The sequence below is a fragment of the Pecten maximus genome, chromosome 5 (genome assembly GCF_902652985.1).
Source record: "Pecten maximus chromosome 5, xPecMax1.1, whole genome shotgun sequence".
Classification (NCBI taxonomy): Eukaryota; Metazoa; Mollusca; class Bivalvia; order Pectinida; family Pectinidae; genus Pecten; species Pecten maximus.
This window is the reverse complement of record NC_047019.1, coordinates 15,294,836-15,310,173: the sequence shown is the minus strand read 5'-3', so window position 1 is coordinate 15,310,173 and position 15,338 is coordinate 15,294,836. Positions and strand designations below refer to the sequence as shown.

The 15,338-nt window shown below is 34.7% G+C and overlaps 2 protein-coding genes across 2 annotated transcripts in view; one reads left to right on the top strand and one right to left on the bottom strand.

Annotated features, from left to right (window-relative positions):
• Window positions 1-5,553: 5,553 nt before the first annotated feature.
• Window positions 5,554-9,553, bottom strand: LOC117327275 (dnaJ homolog subfamily B member 13-like). Its single transcript, XM_033884193.1, has 7 exons — window positions 9,410-9,553; window positions 8,407-8,513; window positions 8,025-8,186; window positions 7,590-7,747; window positions 7,159-7,291; window positions 6,707-6,878; window positions 5,554-6,224 (listed from the first exon to the last, which is right to left on the bottom strand). The coding sequence occupies exons 1-7, from the start codon at window positions 9,475-9,477 to the stop codon at window positions 6,071-6,073; spliced, it is 954 nt and encodes a 317-aa protein (XP_033740084.1). The 5' UTR covers window positions 9,478-9,553; the 3' UTR covers window positions 5,554-6,070.
• Window positions 9,554-9,788: 235 nt separating this feature from the next.
• The window catches only part of LOC117328320 (cilia- and flagella-associated protein 47-like), a 43,530-nt gene continuing 37,980 nt past the window's right edge, over window positions 9,789-15,338 (top strand). Inside the window, exons 1-8 of the mRNA XM_033885844.1 lie at window positions 9,789-10,039; window positions 11,340-11,494; window positions 11,752-11,959; window positions 12,093-12,139; window positions 12,528-12,756; window positions 13,320-13,489; window positions 13,962-14,098; window positions 14,648-14,908. Of these exons, the coding sequence (XP_033741735.1) occupies window positions 9,890-10,039; window positions 11,340-11,494; window positions 11,752-11,959; window positions 12,093-12,139; window positions 12,528-12,756; window positions 13,320-13,489; window positions 13,962-14,098; window positions 14,648-14,908 (1,357 nt within the window). The 5' untranslated portion in view covers window positions 9,789-9,889. The remainder of the gene's footprint in view (window positions 10,040-11,339; window positions 11,495-11,751; window positions 11,960-12,092; window positions 12,140-12,527; window positions 12,757-13,319; window positions 13,490-13,961; window positions 14,099-14,647; window positions 14,909-15,338) is intronic.

Genomic DNA, 15,338 nt, shown 5'->3' with positions numbered 1-15,338 from the left:
CAGAAAGAGGTAAGTTAATCACTTTTGTAAGAGTACTAGCAATTGGCTGTTCTATAGTAAAACAAAATTAATGTACCTGAATTGAATTAATTCCAAAGTAGAATTTTCAAATCAATGACCTTGACCTACATTCAAGGTCACAGGCCTAGTGATCAAATATGCTAAAATCTAAACAATTCTTCTCAATAACAAAGAGCCTAGAGGTCCAGTCCATATATTGGGCCTTTAGCATGTAGTGCTGCTTAGTTGTTCAAATGAATGTTTCTTACCTACAACATTCAAGGTTATGAGGTCAAATATGCTAAAATAATTAAACAACTTCACCTGATAGATTTGATGGTAAGTTTACATACTGGTAGGTCTCGGGGTTATGCTGCTCCTTGATATTTTCCTCCGTTGTTAAGACACAGGGTTCTCTGAATTGTCTGCTTTTTACACATCAAAGATGGCTGACATTGGTTGTGATTGGTCAAAAGCTACATATGGCCCAATTTTTACCAAATCACAGTACTAGTAAATGCACCTTATACATCCTCCAATATGGCCACCATTTATGACTCAATAACTTTTTGTTTATAATTTCAGACATGAATGAGATTCTGGATTAAACTTGAGATCTTTCCCTGGATGAATGTTGCATTTGCTGTTTATGAAAGGATGAGTTTATTTATTGGCTATGAAAGCACATGGACCATTGAACAAGGATATGTATTTATATCAGATTAGCCAGATGCTATCTAAAAGTACTATTACAGATATAATAGGACTAAAACATGTTGTCAATCTATAGTATATAGAACTATCAAAACACTGTGGGACACTCCACATTTCTTCAACAGTGGATGGATTTCAACTGCTATAAACATTCTTTTCTTTAGTTAACTACATGCATAGTGGATTAAAACTACTTTATGTGATAGATTTACATCATTTTCACGAAATCCCTTTAAACCACCTATGCACACATGTACAAGACAAGTTCAATGTGGTAGAATTTACAAATAACATTTTTGAAGTGCTTTTTGAATTATTTTATACTTTGTTTTGTGTATATATTGTTTGTAATGTTATGATTTTGTGATATGATGAATCAAATCTAGCCTTGATCTGTAAATAATAAATAAATGTAGAACTTGTCCATGTTTTGTATCTTAATTATCCATTTACAATGCTTTTAATGATTATCAGATGATTGGCTATTTAGGTCAACCTTCCTTCATGGTTCATTGCCTTCTATCCATCAGATTACACAATTCTTGTTCACTATTTCTCAAGAAGTATGGAAGGATATATATATAATATCTGTCTCCAGTTCATTATGTAATGTAGGATCCTAATGTACATATGAACGCAAAGATTGATCACTTTGTTATTATGTACTAATACTGTATAAGAGACTACTTTTTAGGGGCCACGGTGGCCGAGTGGTTAAGGTGTCCCGACACTTTATCACTAGCCCTCCACCTCTGGGCTGCGAATTCGAAACCTACGTGGGTCAGTTACCTGGTACTGACTGTAGGCCGGTGGTTTTTCTCTGGTACTCTAGCTTTCCTCAACCTCCAAAACCTGGCACGTCCTTAAAAAAAACCTGGCTGTTAATAGGATGTTTAACAAAATAAACCAAACTAAAGCAATGCTTTTTAGGGCTTAACAGTATGTATATGTGAAATGCCAACGGTTATTTGTTCAGGATACAAATATTTAAAATGACAAATCAGTGTGTGACATGGTTATGGGTCTGTATGCTCAAGGTCAAGGTTATTGGCCAGGATTACTCACTTTAGATACAGGTCAATGAGTTATTTTAAGGATACACCTATGCATGTTGGAAAGCTGATGTCATGTTCCAGTGTCAGGTATCTCATCCTAAGGTCAAGGTCACATTGGTGTCAAAAGTCAAAACACAGGTCATAGATTCTTACAAAGGGTAGGTCAATGGAATTTTATGGTTTTGGTAGTCATTGTTCAATGACAAAAATTCAGCTCTCAAGGAAGTCATTGTTTGAGCTCTTTGTTAGCTCACCTGTCATAAGGGAAAGAGATTTTATGTTGTGGTGCAGCATTGGTCCTTTATCTGGTGTCGACTTTTCCCTGTATACAAATTTTAAATTTACAATGGGACCATTATTTTGAGCGAGTAGCATACTGAGATGAAGATCTACAAAAGTTTGTTCAAGTCAATCATGTTTATCTACTTTAAAGCTCACAGAGGTTAAAAGTGCAAATTTTTCATATGACTTTTCCTAAACCAAGAGTTCCCGGGTCATGATATTGGGCAAGTAGCATACTGGGATGAGGGCTACAGAGTGTTTTCAAATGAATCATTTTGATTGACTTAAAGATGTCAGAAATGTGTGAAATTTTCTAGATGACTTCTCATTCACAAAGAGTTCCATGGTCATAATATATTGGGCCAGTAGCTTACGGAGATTCAAATTAGGAGAGATTGCTCACTCGAATTTGAATGCAGAAGTGTTCTGCTTAACGTCCAAGTCAACGTTAAAGTTGTATTAGTAGGAGCGATACATGCCATCTTGGTTGAACTACATGTATTTATAAAAGTATAGGTAGGTGGTGTTACAAACAATTTTAGGGTCATGTGTACCAAGTGACCACCTATCTTTTGGAGTTCTGTTTGTGAATTCTCTGAACAATCAGTTTACACAGTTAACATATAGAAATGCTCTTTGATTTGAATCCTTTGTGCAATACATGCTTGCACATTCAAGTTGAGGTGAAATTTTGGAGTGCATAATCAGAATTGGAATCACCCTGTCAAACTGAAAACTTTTTATATGCCCATCAAATATGACGTGGTATGATGTTGGTCCGTCCATCCAGCATAATCTTTTGTTTGTTCAGAGATCTCCTCCTACAGTTTTTAACCCCGATCTCTTTAAACTTTGTATACAGTATAATCATGATATGAAGTTGTGTTTTCCTGTGTAGAATTTTGATTTGAATACAGTATATTTCCGAAAGTTATTGCCCTTTGTTTATTTCAGTATTTGATTTTTGTTCAGAGATCTCCTACATTTTCGGAATCATCTCTTTGAAACATAGTATACATTATAATTTTGCTATGAAGTTGTGTTTTCCAGAAAAGAATTTCTATGAAATTATTTTTGCAAAAGTTATTTCCCTTTGTTTATTTCAGTATTTGATACTTTGTAAATTCTTGTACATTTTTAGCTCACCTGCCCGAAGGGCAAGTGAGCTTATGCCGTGGTGCGGCGTCCGTCATCCGTCCGTCCGTCCGTCCGGCGTCAACTTTTTCATTTAAACAACTTCTTCTCAATAACCAAGAGGCCCAGGGACTTGATATTGGGCCTGTAGCTTGCTGGGGTGAAGGGCTACAAAGTTTGTTCAAATAAATGACCTTGACCTTCATTCAAGGTCACATGGGTCAAATAGGCTATAATCTTCAAACGACTTCTTCTCAATAACCAAGAGGCCCAGGGACTTGATATTGGGCCTGTATCGTGCTGGGGTGAAGGGCTACAAAGTTTGTTCAAATAAATGACCTTGACCTTCATTCAAGGTCACATGGGTCAAATAGGCTATAATCTTCAAACAACTTCTTCTCAATAACCAAGAGGCCCAGGGACTTGATATTGGGCATGTAGCATGCTGGAGTGAAGGGCTACAAAGTTTGTTCAAATAAATGACCTTGACCTTCATTCAATGTCACATGGGTCAAATAGGCTATAATCTTCAAACAACTTCTTCTCAATAACCAAAAGGCCCAGGGACTTGATATTGGGCCTGTAGCATGCTTGGGTGAAGGGCTACAAAGTTTGTTCAAATAAATGACCTTGACCTTCATTCAAGGTCACATGGGTCAAATAGGCTATAATCTTCAAACGACTTCTTCTCAATAACCAAGAGGCCCAGTGACTTGATATTGGGTCTGTAGCATGCTGGAGTGAAGGGCTACAAAGTTTGTTCAAATAAATGACCTTGACCTTCATTCAAGGTCACATGGGTCAAATAGGCTATAATCTTCAAACGACTTCTTCTCAATAACCAAAAGGCCCAGGGACTTGATATTGGGCCTGTAGCATGCTTGGGTGAAGGGCTACAAAGTTTGTTCAAATAAATGACCTTGACCTTCATTCAAGGTCACATGGGTCAAATAGGCTATAATCTTCAAACGACTTCTTCTCCATAACCAAGAGGCCCAGGGACTTGATATTGGGCCTGTAGCATGCTGGGGTGAAGGGCTACCAAGTTTGTTAAAGTAAATGACCTTGACCTTCATTCAAGGTCACATGGGTCAAATAGGCTATAATCTTCAAACGACTTCTTCTCCATAACCAAGAGGCCCAGGGACTTGATATTGGGCCTGTAGCTTGCTCGGGTGAAGGGCTACAAAGTTTGTTCAAATAAATGACCTTGACCTTCATTCAAGGTCACATGGGTCAAATAGGCTATAATCTTCAAACGACTTCTTCTCAATAACCAAGAGGCCCAGGGACTTGATATTGGAGCTGTAGCATGCTGGGGTGAAGGGCTACCAAGTTTGTTCAAATAAATGACCTTGACCTTCATTCAAGGTCACAGGGGTCAAATAGGCTATAATCTTCAAACGACTTCTCCATAACCAAGAGGCCCAGGGACTTGATATTGGGCCTGTAGCATGCTGGGGTGAAGGGCTACCAAGTTTGTTAAAGTAAATGACCTTGACCTTCATTCAAGGTCACAGGGGTGAAATCGGCTTAAATCTGTAAACAATAATTTTGCGATAGCCATGAGCCTCCGAGACCTGATAGTAGGCCAATGGAATGCTGGAATGAAGGACTAGAAAATTTATTAATATGAATAAACCTAGATTACTATATTTGAATAAAGAGGTAATCAGCATAGTATCTGTAGAAATGACCTCAATCAACTTCAAAGTTGCTGTAGAGCCAGGTGAGCGATATAGGCCCATTGGGCCTCTTGTTCATTTTTTGACCAATTTCTTTGAAACTCTGTAGGTTTTATAATCCTGATATGTTGCTGTGTTTCTTTGAAAAGATTTTCAATATGACATATTTTGCAAAAGTCATTGTCCTTTGTTTATTCCAGTTTAGTTATGGTCTGGAGATCTCCCAACATTTTTCGACTGGTCTTCCCAACAAAATTTGATTTCAATATTTTTGCAGAAGGTAATTGCCCTTTCTTTATATTGAATACTTGAATCTTTCCCAGAGATCTCCTTTTACACTTTTCTATCAATATCTTTGAAACTTGGTAGGCATTACAATCAGAAATCAAATTGTGTTTCTGTTTAATGAGTTGATGGACTTTGTACAAAGTTAACTCATTAAATGTAACTTGATATCCGACACAACTAATTACACTCAACCTGCTATCTGATTGTAAAGCCTATCAAGTAAAAGTTCAGATTTATAGCATGCCAGCTAGCCAGGCAAGTTGATGTGAATCTTATTATCATGCAAGATAGTATTCTTGTTTAGGATTTTTCATTTTTTCAGAATTTTTGTAAAAGTTTGAGTAAATGTTGGTGATATACAAACATTGGTAAATATACATACAATATACAAAACATAGTTGTATACTTATTTATTTTTATATTATTAAATATATGTACAGTTTTATCTGAAAATTAATTTCAGATATGTGGCAGGGCTGAAATCTGCTTCTAATTGATATTTACAAAAGTTTAGAAAATATAAAAGTATCAACACAATTCACAGGTATCTGTCTCCCCTTTGTTGATACTTTTCAGGACCTGAAATAATTTTTAGAAATAATAATATTTCATAATATGAATGACAAAGAAAAGTTTAAATTGGTATGCATTTCAAATGCTGTAATAACAATTTATGTATACCTTGTAAACTTCACAAATATTTTTCATGATATAATTTTTAAAAGCTTAACATATTTGATGTAAATAACATCTATCACAGTTTGAAGATCAACACAAGCTGATAAAATTTCGACATTTTATGATGCTCTTCGTATCATTTTCTTTTTCCAAATGCACTTATTTCAGAATTCACACTTGATTTTTCTTGTAAATCTTGTTGTCCGATGGTATGTTGGATTTTGTACAGTACCACTACTGTAAAAGTGACCTCCTTATCATATCTTTCCTGTCAGGTGTTAAAGATGTAGGAAATTCAATGTCAAATTCTATCACTAGGTCTCCCTTCTGTGATGGGTTTTGTGAAATTGGCATTCCTTCTCCAGGGACTCTCTTTGTGTATCCAGGCCTGAACAGGACAGTCAAAGTATTAATAACAAAATCACATAGACATTACAACACAGTTAATAATCATAACATTAAACAATAGATTTTGATAATAATATTTGAACCATTGATTAAGCTGTATATGCCACTTTGGTTTTCAGGAAGATGTTGAAATTTTTTTTAAGGAATTTTTGATAATGAATTATCAATATTTCATTACTGCTTGCTGTAAATAGAGAGCACCAAATTTAAATGAAAAACATCACAGCATTTAGAATACAATGTGATTATATTTTATTTTCATAGATCTGTACTTGGATCAAATATACTACATTATTTGTATATTATATCCCAAGTTATTATTTTTGATTTTTAAATTTGTAAAAAGCTTTAAAGAAATACATTTGAGGGTGTAGCTGTCACAGACCTTGTGAACATCTAAAGACCTATGTGATAAAGTTATCAGCACTTTACACTATAATATATACAGAGGCAATTACTTACTTGATGATGTCGTTGATGGGGATGTGTAGTACACGCTCGTCCAGAGTGATGATTTCCACATCACACCCTGTGAGAGCCTTACCAAGTGGTACTTTGGCTGTGTGGACAAGGTTTACTCCACTACGTCTGAACCGAGGATGGGGCTTGTCTTTTACGATGAATACAATGTCAGCTGAAAACAGAAGATTTTATTGAGACTATTTGCTAGCTGGTAAATAGGTTAACCTGGAACATACACATTTTAAAGCAATTTATTTTACAAATAACAAAAGAAAATAATTTCATATGTAAGTGTCATAAGACGAAAATATTAAAATTTGTCAAAGATCATTTCAGCTTGACAAGCAAACTACAATATCTTGAAGGATTGGTATACATTAGTGTCTTGGAGATTGAAAGTAATTCATACACATTGTAGAGAATTCCAATTACTACATAACCATCATAATTACCTGGTACATTGTTTGGTCCCTGGTCACCTTCCTCTGGGAAAGTGATTTTTGTTCCAGGTTTCCATCCCTTTTTTACTGTGATTGTCAGAATTTTGTCCCTAATGCTTGAAGTATGGCCGTCCTCATTCATAACCTGAAAATATGTAAATATTATATATATACATGACATGACTGCGACACAAAATTCAAAAATTCATATCATTGCATGCATAAAACATCTTGGAAAATTTTGCCCACAATTGCTAACCATTATTTGCCAGACTGCCAGTTTTTTAAAAATACCATGAACACTCCCTATTAAAATTATCCATGGAGATACCATTAAAACCACCTAAATGTGCAATGGAAACACATTAAAATGACTAGAAATGGTCTTATGACCAATAGTAAGTTTACACCCACCAAAAAGTATGTCAAACCATTTAACACACCCTTCTTGAAATCTTCATCTTTTTTGTGCAACCATGGAAAACCTCTTCTAGTGACAAAAATAAGTCTCTCTCAATGGGAGGATCTTGCTTCTTGCGACCTCTACCCTGCAGACCTCCAAAACCCATGCTGAGATCACCATCCACTCGGTCATAAAATTCTGTGGAAATTAAAATTTACATTAATTATAAACAACTATCAATTTACCCACTGATACTATCTCTTGTATATGAATTAATGATCCACTGTAAAATTGATAGATTTCATAACACATGATTATATCATCACTTGGTGAATTTTAATTATTTTATGAAATCCAATTTGAGATATTGGGATGAAAGACTACTCAAATCAAGGCTTCATACATTGATTTCAGTTTGAAAACAGATGAGAACTTATATTTGCTTACAACTTCTACAAACAGTTGTCAGTGTTACCTTGATATGGATTATCTCCTCCGAAGAAGTCTCTGAAAACCTTGTCGGAATTGCCATGAAATGTGTATCCCTGAGTCCATGCTCCAGTTTCCCCACTTCCCTCAGGCACGCCATTCTTCAAACCTTCTTCTCCAAACTGATCATACACTGCACGCTTTGGAGCTAAAGTAAACATAAAATTTTGGGATGGAACAGTAATTCTAATAAATTTTCCCGGTATTCCTGATTTCGAAATGTATGTGTTTTCATAGTAAAATCTCTAAACAACAAATCTTTATAATTTTTATATAAATGGACAATGCTAATTAAGTCTGTACAATAACTAAAAGTCTGACAGTGTGACAAAGTCAATAAATATTTTCCAGCTTTGTGTATGACTTACGGTCACATAATACATCATAAGCCTCTGCCACCTGCTTGAATTTGTCATACGCTGCTTGGTCTCCAGGATTTCTGTCTGGGTGGAAACGTAGTGATAACTTTCTGTATCTGTAAATAGAGAACATTCATGGACAAGGTTAACTTTGTTTAATTATTTATGACACAGGATCACATCGAACTTCACTATGCTTCAGGATACATGAGCATTCTTGAGTGTACATTAGCATGCATTTAGTACTTTACTCAAAAGGTGTTATAAAACAATTAACATAAAAAAATACATGCAGGGGTCAGTGTAATAAAGGCGATATAAACATCAGAACCCTTCAGATTAGTAGAATGTGTGGCGATTGGGTTTTGACAGGCTGCATTACTTATGCTTGCAAATTGTCTCCTTGTGATTGCATCGAACTGACGCCAACTTTACAGTGCTGCTTCACTGGAATATACTGCACATTGTCCAAGTTGTTGGGTCATTTGGATAATTTTGGATAAATGCAGAATATATCTACGCTAAAACTACTGTACAGTACTGTAGGTCTACAAGAATTATTTCATGCTATTTTTCTTGTATTAGTAGTATTTAGATAATTATCCATTTCTTACAATTGCCCCATATACCCGTATTTGTGTCCACCGGGAACAACACTAAAAATAACTCATTTGGAAAAAGAATAGCTCATCATTGTCATCAATAATAACCCAGAGAACACATTTCGAGTTTCTGGCCACACATAACAGACGTTATTAGACCTAAGCTATTTGACGAACAGATGCCTGTGTCTAATGTCTGGTGGTGTGCCAGAGAAAATCGGACTAATTCATATTTACCTTTGCCAAACGTCTATATTTTATGACAATGGCCATAAATACAGTAGACTACTGTATGTATTGTACAAATCGAGCTACACAACTCACACGGTGGTTTGTTTACATGGTTTCAAATACAGTTATGACTTAATTACAATATATGTAAGAACGTGTTCACCCTCCTTTTGACTTACTGTTTCTTAATGTCAGCATCGGTTGCACTCCTCGATAGACTGAGGATGTTGTAGTAATCTACTCCCATTTTGACGTTTCAGTGGCTGAGACTCGTGAAACGTTATTGAAAAAATGGCGTGTATCGCCTGGCAACGGTAAACACTGAGCTACGCTTTATGGGTTAGCTGTAGTTTCGTATAAAATGTTTTTGCATTTATGAAGTATTTACTTTGTGCCTTCTTACAATATGTCGTTGGTTATATACATAGACAATGTTCTTATATTTTAATAACTGTAATAAGTATTTACTTGTTCAATTGCTGTTTTTAAATTTCTACGAAATTTCTACGATAAAAACAAGGATATATATATCTCCGAGCAACAATATCAAACAATATGGCCGCGTCGTAATGAATACATTGAGCGGCAGGAAAGATTGATGGAAAGTGTTTATTGTTGGACTTTTTGACGTACGTTGCTATCGTCGTCTATTCGAAAGAATGGAAGGGGATAAATGTGGCGTTCGGATTACGCCATCGGTGCTAGAATTTTATGATGCCGAAGTTAACACCGTGCATCAACTAAATGTCACTGTCAAAAACACAAGTAAGACCAGCAAAAGTATTCGTTACTATGGCCCAAAAACTAAGGTGAGTGTTTATACCATATTCGACATACCTTATGCAGTTTGGATGTTTATCATTTCAATAAAGCTCGCAGGAAAATGTATATGTTATGTAGTTACTTGCCAGATGACCACAGGTTCGATTTGCCATGCTTTGCTAAACTGATCATCTTCTGTATCATGCAGTGTACTATGTAGTTGATGCAGCTAGTAGGTTTCCTTCCCATTGCAATTTTACAATGTGTCTGTTTGCCCCATTACACTCGTATTTTGTTAATCATTTGTACTCAATGGAATAATATTCTGAGATAGGCATATATGTATAAAATAATTCAACTGCATTTTTGCTGGATTTATTGCACCATATTTTGCATCTGCAGAAATGATTTACCTGCTGGGTAACTGTCAGTTACTAACAGATGCAATTTAGATTTAATATTACTTGTAAAAATGTAATGTTATATTCAAAGAAAATCTCGGAATTAGCATGATCAGATCTAAAAGTAGAAGAGGTACCTGAGGTGAACGAATTCAACAGCATGTCAATCAGCAACATGTTCATTTTTACTTATGATAAAACTCGCTGTATTTCATAAAAACTTGCGGTTTTTCGTAAAAACTATATTCATGCTTGGTAACGCCGACAGTGTATGTTACATATAATTATTCAAAGATAATGAAATTAGCAGAGAAAAAATTTAAATATGCAAATTGCAGTCTATATGTCAGTGGTAATCAGATGGTTTCTGATGATTTGTCGGCCTAAAAAATCTGGATATTCAACCCACATAAGATTTTTAAAAGCCTTCTGTATAAAACATCCAAAACCTTAGATTATGTCAGCGAGTGCAGATTATAACACCTTGGATTGGGATCATTCTATAGAAGTGTGACATCACTGGAATGTATTATGTTTTCAAAAATACAAATACACATATTTCGAAATGCATGGTATATGATAGAGAAATAAAATCATTAAGTCTTGAAATCAAGTGACACTATCAAGATGCATCAAAAGAACCTAAGAAGCTTAATGCGAGGATGTCAACAATCATGAACTATAAAAGAATGATACAACAATACATTTCATTCAATAGTCATATACCTGGTACCAGATCTATACTTATGACTTCAGCTCAACCGTAATGGTAATAAAAGATCCCAAAATTTTTGTTCACAGTCAACATTAGCAAAATCTCATAAAAACTGTAAGTACATGTACATGATACGACTGCCTCTTTTATTTAGAAGTATTTTAAACATTTATATTAAACAAAATATACATATATGTACATGCACTGTACTGCAAACTTATCATATTTCAGCATTTTCAACTAAAAGTAAGAAACCCAACCAAACCTGTAGCCCCGGGACTATGTGTGCCCGCTGTGGTGGAATTTGAAATCAAAGAGGAGGAGGAAGTCAAAGATAGACTTGTAGTCACCGTAGATGGAGACGTGATCGAAATACCATTGGTGGCGTAAGTCAAAAACAACAGATTTCATTATTTATTGTTTTATTAATCATAAATTTAAATCCAAAAAAATGTGTGGACGTCATAAAAATAAAACTGAATCCATTCATATTAATCTTGTTTGGTAGGAAAAGTTTTCTTCTTCAATTTATCATTACGTTAATTTATCATTACGTTAAACATGTACTGCTATGTGATAATGTATTCATTTCACGACAGTTTTATACTGACTTGTTATTTAGAAGTAAACATTGTTTCCCCAGATATCCACCACAACCTCTGCTTGAAATTGAACAAGTAGTAAACTTTGGAAATCTAGTGGCCAACAGTAAGACTGTCTCACACGAGATCTCCTTGGTAAACCATGGCTCAAAGGCTGGAGACTTTAAAATCAAGTACGGCGGGGACAAGCCCATAGCCATCATGCCCAGTAGTGGCTCTGTACCCCCTAAGAGTGTCCAAATGATAAAGGTATGCAATTATTTTTTGCAATTCTTATACTTTGAAGATTTGCTGAAATTTGTTGATTGCTTGTTTATAAACATGTAACAATACACAGTATACTTTGTGCACAGTATAATTGTTGTTAACTTGTTTATTTCAGGTTGAATATGTTACAAAACAGGCTGGAATATTTGAAGAAGTAGCAAAGTAAGTAATGTGTTATTTCTACCTGAAATATACCATAGCATGTGACTGCTTAAATTAGGAAAATAATGTCTTATTCTTGATAAGGAAAACTTTCATGTTTTTCTGATTTTTTTGGGAAATAACAGGTTTCTTATTTAGTATAAACAACACGTTGGGTTTTCAGCTGTTAATTAAGAAGTATAATCCATTTCTTGTCTTTCTAGATAAAGTACAATGTGGATGATGAGTGTCCCTTACAGTTTAATTGTTTGTGTCTCAGAATATATTGTAAGCAGAACATGAAAAAAGAAAGAAGAAAAAATAATACAATGTGTACAATAAATTGATTTTTTCTCCTTTACTAATTACATTTTTATTAATGTACTACATGGTCATTTTTTCACAACAGGGTCAAACTTGAAGGGAAGGAAACCAAAAATCTTGTGATAAAGGGGATGTTAGTGGACAGAACCCTTGAGGTTTTGGCCATGAACTCACGAAAACCTTTAGAATGTGTTCGCTTTGGAAGTACTTACTATGGCTCGGACAAAACAGAATGTGCTCTACTGTTTAACAACGGACCAGAACCTATCAATTTTGTGGCTGTTCTGGATGAGGATGCAGTTGCACAAGAAATGGTATTAAACTATTTTCTATAATAAAAAGTTAATTATCATAATTATATGAGAGAAAAACAAAAATGTATGAAAATGTCTTAATGATTCTTTGATATTGTCATGAAAGTGCGTAAAATGTTTAACAAATATTATTAAAACTTAATGCTTCATATAAGATATCTCATCGAAATATCATCACTCTTCTTTAAAGTTGGGTTGCATAGCTTAAGAAATGCATACAGACATTTTATCTTTATGTGATGATTTGTTAAAGCTTGAAAGTTGGAAGATTAATTATAAAAACCAGAAGTTAGATTAAGTCATGACTACAATGATTAGCTAATGATTTATTACTAAATTTGATTTTTGAAATTTCTTGTTATTTTCCATTTTTAGAGTAATTTCAATCTGCTGAAAGTCATTTAATCACAAGATAATGATTCTGTCAAATATACGGTAATGTTAAAATTTTCACATTAACTATTCTAAGGATTAATTAAGTTTGATATTTAGAAGATATTATAATCATATATTAGCCTGATAATCATTTCAATCTGCTAAATGAAAAATTTGTGCTTACCCAGGGTGTGGACTTAACCAAGAGTACTGTGGATGCTTTAGCTGACCAAGGTTCAGACGGTGAGAAACCTCAAGGCAGAACTAACGTTCTGACCTCTCTGATCACAGCTATCCCTAACCAGGGCATGCTGCAGCCATATGAAAAGATACCAGTATTCTTCAGGTTCAGTCCTAGGTATGTATAAACTGAAAAACACTTTTCACTGTAAACTGAGTAACCTAAGAGACATGATATACAATAAATGTCCTTGTGAAATATCAGAAAATGTTCTATGCCTTCAGTACACATTTTTGTCTTTTGTCTGTGCAATTTGTAATGCTTATAGAGTATTCCTTAGTTTTCTGACAATGACCCAGCTGTACTTCTTTGGAAATAACTTTCATATGTTTCACATTAAAGAATTCGTCTTGAATTGGTATTTATCATGAGAAAAAAGCAAGCAAACAAACAAGCAAAGGATCAATTCCATTTCTTTGTGAATAGCATGAAAATATAAGTGTATCTCACAATTAGATAATTAAGTTTATCATTTCCACAAGGACCTAGTGTGTTGCGGTTATAAATATTATGATGTCACAAAAACAATAAACAGGAAAATTGCTGCAATAAACATCTGTTTACTAATGGTATTCCACTTTGTATCTAGGTGGAATGCCTCTAAAGAGGGGTGGAAGGGACAGAAAAAGCCCCCTCCCAGGAAAGACTTTGCTCTGTTTATGAGGATTCAGATTGTAGGCTCAAGTACAGGATTCAGTTCCAAGTCGCCCAGTAAATATGCAGATGGTAAGTACAGCACTGGTAGAATTAGGGGTTTGTGATTTCTGAATACCATAGCTTTATTTCATCAATCTTATTGAGAAAATCATATTGCTTAATTCACAAGTCCTGAGGCTCTGAAATTTTGTTGGATTATGTTGGGGGGTTTTTTTGCAAAAAAAGGGAAATTAAGGATATTAAAAAGATAATTTAAAATCAAAAATATATAATGAAAGTCATATTGATATTGGATATTGAAAAAAAGGGAGGAAAGATAAAATTGAAAATTTTTGTCTTTACACTTTCTTTTTTCTTTCCTTTGTCAAGATCTTGTAAAATTTGTCTGGGTCTAAGTGATTAGGCCTATCTTATACCTATATAAGAAGGTTCCCTTTAGATTCAACCTGCACTGAACAAAAATTAACACCAATATTCATCTTCACAATGTACACGATTTAGATAACTTTCAATCTAGCTGGTATAGACAAGTATGTTGATTGGAGCCTCTGTATTACATAGGGTGCTGTTTACACAGGTTTTACTGTGTAGTATTACAATGTATTACTATTACAACAGGTTCGTTTGTGGAGGTTGCCCTGACCGGTACAGCATTACCTGTATTATTGTCTGTGATGCCGTCACTGAAGTACGACTTCGGGGAGTGTCCTATCGGAGAACATGCTGACGTCCTGTGTACTATTAAAAACGAGTCCACAGATCTAGCCACTACGTTCCAGTTCAGAAGGGTGGCTCACTTTTCCACACATCCGCCGAGCGGGAAAATCCCAGCAAACCAATCCCAGGATGTTATATTCTCCTTTTCGCCAAAACAAATTGGTACGTTCATTAAAGGTGTTATCAAAGTTTAACATGTACTGTGAACATACAAGATTTAGTACATTGTAGTAATTTAATTGTGATGAGCACTTTGATCACTATTATCTGCGCAAATAGGGATATTGCTTAAATTGCAGTTTCTGTGTGTTATCATTTGTGGCAAATATATGGGTCCTGCAATTGATCATTGCACTAATTTGGCTACATGTGGTAAATTTTGAATGCAAAATAAGTTAATAATTTAGAAGAAAAAAAAGTTTCCTACCTTTTGTGTAGCTATAAGATGTGAAGATTACAAAACATTTTGAGGTCATTGAAAGTCTGTAAATGACGTTCACTTTTATTTAGAACTGATAACATATGTTGTTCATGAAGTGGATGTGCATTGATGAAAAATATCTCTGTAACATACACATTGACGGTATCAATC

Bases quoted from the DNA above. Each gene is read 5' to 3' on its own strand.
- LOC117327275 (XM_033884193.1), bottom strand. From the start codon at position 9,477: ATGGGAGTAGATTACTACAACATCCTCAGTCTATCGAGGAGTGCAACC. The intron at 8,187-8,406 runs GTAAGTCATACA...TGTTTACTTTAG, and splicing joins TTATGATGTATTATGTGACC to CTCCAAAGCGTGCAGTGTAT. The intron at 7,748-8,024 runs GTAACACTGACA...TAATTTCCACAG, and splicing joins AGGAGATAATCCATATCAAG to AATTTTATGACCGAGTGGAT.